Raw genomic sequence first — 7,753 nt, forward strand, 5'->3', positions numbered from 1 at the left:
AACAAGATCTATGTATACATGGAATACCTTAGACTAGATCAGAAAAAAATAGGTGACATCACACCACTATAAATATATCACTATTAACGATCAAAGTAATAGAGAGCTACAAGAGTATGGGGTAGAGGTTGCACGTGATTATTATCAAAGTGAAGACTTTGGAACTCACAAGCAATATTAGATCAGCAAAGCTTGGTGCATTTGTCTTAGATTATATATGGTACACTTACATTTAAATTACCACTTACATATATATATATATATTTTTTTTCTAGGATCCATTGTGTAGTATTTATTAGTATCAACATTACGATTATACTACATGATCCATCATCATCCGAAGAAGAAAAAATGTCGTACGATCCAAAATATTGATGCTTAATACTATTGAACAATAGATTTGAGAAAAAGAAATTAAACATCAATTGTAGAAATATCTGATAAACTTATCACTTACAATATATTAAAATTCTGATCAATTAAATACAGAGATATTTTCGAGGAGTCCATTTATATCCTTCCTAAAGTTGTCTGCTCCCAATAAGTTCTAACATCTGCGACTGTTCTCAGAAGTGTAAAAAGTAAACAATAATATGGATTGAATGGTAGAAACCAATCCCAAAGAAAAGAGGAATTCATTCAAACTTTTAGAAATAACCGGACAAGTACGGAATCATTTTTACGGTGGTGAATCAGAGGAAGTAGCACAGGTGGTCCAAGTCTACTTTGGTTGTCATTCCCCAGGTGACACGTTGCCTTTGAGAGTTCTCCGTCTCTTGTAAATAGTGATCTTAACATACAAATATTGCGGTGAAATGGGGGTTGCAAGGACGGTCAGGCAAGAGAAACAACTGTACACATAAAGTCCAAAACACCATTGATGGCAGACATGAATTTATTCACACACGACAGAAAACACAGCTCCGACGTGGCAGAGCATCAGAAACAACAGTAAGCTGACGTGGGGTTCTGCTACACTGTTTGTTTCGAACGCCGTTCCCAGTTAGATTGGAGCTCAAGGTCGGTTTTTATTTCTTTGGGCATGTCAGTCGATAACTTGTTATGAGTGCATTTTTATGATTAACTTTTTCCATGGATACCATAATGGGAAGTTTTAATGTTTAATAACAACGGTTTGAATCACGCTGATAGATCCCAAGGTTTTTTAATTCTTCCTCTTAAAGATTAAAAGAAACTTAAGGGTTTTATAATAATAAATCCCCGCAAATTGATATGTCAGGAAATCCATGGGCAGAAATCGTTCAAACCCTCCATCATCATCTGCTTTAGACAAAAATTAATTCCCCCATGACAATGATTGAACGTTACAGGTTAAGCCCAATCCAGATTCTCACCTCCGAAAAAAGATGATTTCATATCGTGGTCAGAAAATGATATTGCTGTATTTTAGCCGTATTCACCAATCCCCACTACCACCAGCGCATTATAATTCGGAATTCATGGAGTAAGAAGAATGGTAAAACATGATTTTTTTTTATGAAGGCCCAAGGGTTTTAAATAAACTAGGTATATATTCAGTTCTGAGTCATCTCACCAGTCCAAGTTTATCCAATCCTCTATTGTTTAGTTTATGTCATGGTTATTATGAGATTTACACAGAGAGAGATTGAATAGACCCTGTTTCCCCTTAAAAGCTTGAGCGTACGAGCAAATTTAAGCTTTGTTGGTTGGAGAATCCAACAAAAGCGTTTTGTAGCAGACCAAGAAAAAGCTAGGGGCCGCTTTTTGATTCTATTGATTGCCAGCCCTCTGAGAGGGTCAGCCCACATCCTCAGTTCTGTCTGTTTATGCCCCGAATCTTTTTTTTAACAAAGACCCAAATGATTTTTCATGCTAAAATACGCCTTGGCTTCGGCAGAGTGTGAGTCATTGGTGAAGTGAGAAGACATGAATGAGAATTCATGGAACATTTCTCCCTCCACCCAAGAATCATCCAGAGACATCACCAAGGAAGACCACTGGAGGCACTTCGACAACTCCGTGAATGCAGTTTCCTTTGGGTTTGTGGCGACTGCCATTCTGATTTCCATGTTTTTGGTCATGGCCATTTTTGAGAGGTTTCTTAGGCCGAGGCCCTCCTTCTCATCAGCTCAGGATGGTGGCACCGGGAATAGGTCACTGCGGTCCATGGATGTCAGAGTTGGAATGCGCTTCTTGGATAAGTTGGAGGATTCTAACACTGTGAGTAGCTTTTGGATTTTGCTTTTCATTCATGGAAGTGTTGTGCGAATCCGGTTATGAAATAATGTATCTGATTTTAATTTATAGTATGTTAAAAGTCCCGATTTAATATTCAGGTAAATGCTTCTGAGTAGGAGAAAGTGGAGCGCTTGAGGCTCTCTGGATATGGTAGATAACTTATAATGCATCTTGGACTAAGCCCAGCAGGGGGAAATCATAAATTCTGGTATATTTAATTGGTCCTTTAGCTTTTTGTGTGGTCAAGAGGCGGGGAACTGAAAATGCCCAAATTAAATGTAGTTCTGAGAAAATAGGAGTCTTCTGAGATTTACCGTTTCTGAAAAGAGGCATACTCTGCTGAATATGCCGAAGCCAAATTCCTTTGAATGAAATAAGTAAGTCAAGCATAGATGAGAATGGCCTCCATTTGTTCAAAAGTTTGTTTTGCGAGAAGCCGTCCGCGGTTATCTGCTTGTATCTGGGCTTCTCAAATAAGATGCAACAACAATATATTATAGGATTTTGAAAACTTTGCGATCAAATAAAATCATACCTGTTTTGTATTAGTTCCAGGCAGCCCTAGAAACTGGAAGCCTTTATCCCTTCCAAATTCAGTCATCAAACCAAATATCACGCTGGCCTTGCGTGTCAGCCACCATGAGCATCTGTAAGACGAGGAGTTTTGCAATCTGTTCAGGTTAAACTACTTTGCGGATTGAAATCATCGGCCTCGGTTTCTAACTTTGTAGTGCTACCTCCCTAAACAATACATTGAGATTGCTGCTACTTCGATTTTTTAATGTGGTTCTCTATACCTCAGTTTTCTGTAAAGAGGGATACAGGCAAATGTCTGCATTGTGTAACTCTATGCAGATTGTATTGAGCACATAAGGCTAGACTGTACATTTTGTTTGTATTAAAACAAATCTAGTTGCTGTTTTCTCTTTTCGTCTGAAGGATTCATGGGTTTTGCAGAAATACGTGGTTGTTCTGAGTGTTTCTTAGGTAGGTCTACATTAGCACACAAGTTGGAATGGCGGCCAGTATGTGGAGAATCTGGGAAGATTGGTGGATTGTAGAAGTCTAGGGTTTGCAAGAAAGTGGGTAGTTTTAAAATAAAATGGTGTACGTTTGATCATGATGAAGGCTTGTGTAGATCTCGTCTTACTAAATCCTCTATGTTTGATCATGATGAAGGCTTGTGTAGATCCCGTCTTATAAAATCCTATACATGATGAAGATTTGTGGAGATCCTGTCTTTTACATCTTTCGCTTTGAGCTAATGTCAGTTGGAGTGACTGACTATGAATAACGTTGAAGGAATTTTAGGGGGAAAAGAATTAAAAAGTCACAGTTTAATCTGAATGCCCCCTTGAAATTGGACGAAATGGTACATCAATAGCCTTGTAATAAATCTGTTCTGCTTGGTTGGAAGCATTTTCAGAGTTTCCATCTCCCATAGACGATGCTTATATACCCCGGCTTCTTTATACAGTTTCAAAGATTCAGAAGTCTATAATCTGATAGGATCAACTCTTTTTGCTTATACTGGTGTTCTGTCTGGATTTTATTTATTTATACAGATATCAAGCTTCTTTTCAATTGCTTATTAAATATGCTCAGGCATGACATTGTTGTCAAATGTATATTTATTAAGGTAAATGCTTATTTCTGTTACAGTTTCCTTTAACACAACCTTTCTGTATAGAGCCTTTAAAACTACTTTTGGTTTTTGATATATTTTGTTTCCCTTCAATCGATCTTATTGATGTCAATCTTTGTCAGATGATAATTGTGAAATTTGGTGTCACTTGAGAAATATATAACCCATATTTCTTTTCCTTGCTTGTTATGTGAAGCGCAGTTGCAAATTGCTTTGCGTTTACCTCTTGAACTTCATCATATTCATAGATTTAACTACTATTATCCACATTTCAAATAATCCAGTAGCTAGGAATTTTGAAGAACAGATGTTGAAGCAGCATACCAAGAAACAAACAGATATAGGAGGCAAAGTTGGAATGCTTTTAGCAAGTTGCAGAGAAAATTAACATCTTTTTCACTGAACTATATTTTGAGCTTCCCAAAAGTTGTAGATTCTTGGATCCTAACATAAAGCCCGATCCTGCCAAAGGCTTTCAAATCATTGTGGATGTCACATAAATTGCTTTACCTTTACCTGCTGAACAATATCATATTCATGGATTAAACTACCATTATCCACATTTGAAATAATCTAGTAGCAAGGAATTTTAATTAACAATACCCAAGCAACTTGACAAGAAGCAAACAGATATAGGAGGTGAATTTGGGAATGCTTTTAGCACGTTGTCGGAAAACTCAATATTTTTCCCACTGAACTACATTTTCAATTTTGAGCTTCCCAAAAGCTGTACATCTTGGATCCTAACATGAAGCCCACTCCCAGCAAATTCTTTCAAGCCATCATGGATGTATTCTGTTAGTCCTTAGAAGCTTTACCAACATTGCTTCACAATTTCCAAAACAAATAAGCAAGCAGAGTTGTATCAATGCGTCTGACTCTGCATTTATGCATTTATCCAAGCTAAAAGCTTTTTAACATATTTTACTTTGATCTAAAACATCTTTGTAAAGCTTGATGCATGAAGTGAGATTTGGACCTGTTAATGGTGGATGCAAATTTGAAGATTTAACATTCTGCATAGGTGAGGTTAATGGATATTTGTTTCAGTGTCCAAATTTGTTCAATTTTTTTCTTTGACCAAAGTGGATGTTGTTCTATGTTTGTGTATTAAAATGGGAAGATTTAATTATAAATCCTTCCACAAATGGTTTTGTTGCGAATTCTTATTTCAGGAGTGCAGAAAATAAGTAGCCAAATAAGAATTGTGGGTGGCACAACTGGTTCATTGCCTCATGCTAAAGACAATTCTCCCTTTTAATCCAATTCCAAGAGAAAGGTCCATGTTTAGCTCTTAAAGATGCATCTACTTCTTAACATGAATAACATAAATAATCCATATGAAACTATCACCAATCATTTGTGCATTTTTTCCCACATTTAAATCTAGTTGTGCTCATGAATCTTATGCATAAGGAGACCCATTTAAATCTAGTTGTGTTCATGACTCTTATGCAAAAGGAAAGCCATCAGGGAAGGAAGTCAAATTTCTATTGCTGATGGATTCACAATATCCAATGAACCTTAGTGGCTAAACAAAGGCTTGTGGTAGCATACTAGTGTGTGTAATTTTCCATTGCGTTTAGTGCTTGCAAATTGTTAGTAGTTTTGCCAATGAAATGATTAACAGCCACTTTTGAGGATCCATTAAAAGCTGTGACGTGTATTTGTTTGGACAGAATCATCTCCAGCAGGTGGATTATATCCCTATTTAAGAGAAACCCAGGTTCATTGATGCATAGACAGGTTGCATGGAAAATAAACTTTTGCATTCCTCAATGTTCTTTGATGTCCCATATTGGCGATTCTTTATCGATTTTAAAGCTGAGAGTTCACTGCACTAGGATATTTAAGCTCTCATGGGCTGTCTATTTTTTGAGATAACAAGTTACTATAACAGCCCAGGTTAACTTAGAGGTCCATATCATGTTCTTCTTCTACTCTCAGATACAGAAGGCAAGATAAATAAGAGGGAAAAAAACTAGCTTATTATGCACAGATGCTCTGTTTACTCCTCTGACGTTGTTCTCCAAGCTTCCGTTTTACTAAACTGTTTCTTTGTTGCATTAATTTTGAGTAATGCATTGGTGAGATGATGAGTGAAACTATGGTCTCTTTTCATTTTCTCTTCGTATCTGAACAAGCTTGTTCTAGCTCGGAAGTATCATAATTCACTTCAATCTTTAGGTGGCTTTGTGTTCTGTTGATATCCTGGTAAATATTTAGTTGCAGGACATTTCCATAAGTGCCTCCTGTAGAAAATTAGTGCTTTTAAGCTGTGTGAAAATGCTGTTTACTGAACCAGGTAATTTTTGTCTGGATGGACAAGGCTTTCAAAACTGCTTTTTGGATGAGGTCTTCATTCCCTCCACAATTTCATTTCTTAGATATTAACTTTTTAAGTGTCCAGTGTGTTGAAGTATATTTATTTTCACACACACTGATGCAGCTTTGGCACAGTAAGATGCCTAGGGTAACAATACATGTAGACCTTGATTCTTTCACGGGGATGTTTCAGAAGTCATGCCCGAATTTATCATGGAGACTGGGTTACCATATTTTTCTGATGTTTTCTTTGTAAGCTACTCTGCATTTTGTGTCCCAAGATGTTCAGATTTCAGAATCATGTACCCTTCTACCCAAAAAATGTCTTTCATAATGTTCTTTTCCGCATAACTTCTTTGATCTATTGGAGTGCAAACCAACTTTTAGTAAGTGACAAAATAGAATTATATATTTACCATGTCAGAATATTATCATTGTTTTAAAAGTTCAAAGCCTTTGGGGTTGGTACTGACTATAAGTATCTTATGTTAATATATTTTTGTGAAATATTGAGTCTTGATCCTATTTCAGCTCTTTCATAACAAACTGATTTGTAGCAGTACTGTTAGTTCACTGTTCATTGGTTATTATAGTACTGAATGGTATTATTAAGCATTGCAAAAGCAACTGTTATTGGATCTATTAGATTTTCACAATCCATGCTAATGCAATTTTAACTGCTGGATTTGATTGTCTAGAGTTTTTTTACCATCAACATTTTGGATCATACTACATGATCTATTATCAGGATGTCAGAGAGCAAAAGGAAATAATATCACATAGTATGATCTGAAACACGATAAAAAAATGCAACACAATCAAATCCAGAAGTTGAAATTGCATGAACTGTTATGTCAAGTTTTGGATTGTTCCCTGATCAAAACTACGCTGTTTCCTTGACCTTGCTCTAGCAAATCAATGTGTATAAAAGAGGAAAAAATGTATATCTGCATTAATTGCTCTTGTATCATTTGGTTTGCATCTCTTCTCTGTCATTGACATTTTTGGATGCCTTGTTGCAGGTGTCTACATATGCAAGAGGGGTGTCTGTTGTAATGCCAGGGGAAGACATTCCTACATTCATTGCCCACCCAGTTCCTGTATCATGTCCTCCTGAAGGGATATCATGGCCTTTGCATGAAGAGGGATATTATTTTGGATCTTCTAGCTTAGGTGTGACTTCCTTCCAAACAGATCAAGGAAAAACGGACAATGTAGCTAGATCTGTTTGACGGATTGCATCTTTTTTGTATGTTGTATATAGTGTATGAAGAGATGCAGCTGTGATTGAAATGACTGTAAAGCAACTTGCAGATTAAATGAATATGAATTCTTGTCTGGTTCATCTTGCGCACATCCTATTTGAAAATAAATTTGAGAAAAGAAAATTATCAGCAAATTTATAATTTATTTATTTACACATCCTTATCATACAGAGACAAAAAATTGAATTAAATAGACACTTCGTATTATAAATCTAATTAATAACAACACATTTTCAACATTGATATTGTGACATTAAAAGATGTCTTGTAATGTCAAGAATCACATGTTACCCCTATA

General features: G+C 36.2%; 1 protein-coding gene across 2 annotated transcripts; it reads left to right on the forward strand.

Moving 5' to 3' along the window:
- Window positions 1–818: 818 nt before the first annotated feature.
- On the forward strand, window positions 819–7,535 carry LOC149569735 (uncharacterized). Of its 2 annotated transcripts, XR_016362801.1 has the most exons (3): window positions 1,058–2,202; window positions 2,319–2,428; window positions 7,213–7,535. XR_016362801.1 is itself a non-coding variant. In XM_089822467.1 (2 exons), exons 1-2 carry the CDS (start codon window positions 1,909–1,911, stop codon window positions 7,420–7,422), a joined length of 504 nt encoding a protein of 167 aa, XP_089678593.1. In that variant the 5' UTR covers window positions 819–1,908; the 3' UTR covers window positions 7,423–7,535. The 2 variants fall into 2 exon arrangements, 1 of the variants encoding a protein (XP_089678593.1); XM_089822467.1 differs by lacking the exon at window positions 2,319–2,428 and having other exon boundaries at window positions 819–2,202.
- The last annotated feature ends 218 nt before the right edge of the window (window positions 7,536–7,753 follow it).

Source organism: Cupressus sempervirens, chromosome 3 (assembly GCF_028749045.1).
Source record: "Cupressus sempervirens isolate cs-2001-9-10 chromosome 3, ASM2874904v1, whole genome shotgun sequence".
Taxonomy (NCBI): domain Eukaryota; kingdom Viridiplantae; phylum Streptophyta; class Pinopsida; order Cupressales; family Cupressaceae; genus Cupressus; species Cupressus sempervirens.

Bases quoted from the DNA above. Each gene is read 5' to 3' on its own strand.
- LOC149569735 (XM_089822467.1), top strand. From the start codon at position 1,909: ATGAATGAGAATTCATGGAACATTTCTCCCTCCACCCAAGAATCATCC. The intron at 2,203-7,212 runs GTGAGTAGCTTT...GCCTTGTTGCAG, and splicing joins AGTTGGAGGATTCTAACACT to GTGTCTACATATGCAAGAGG.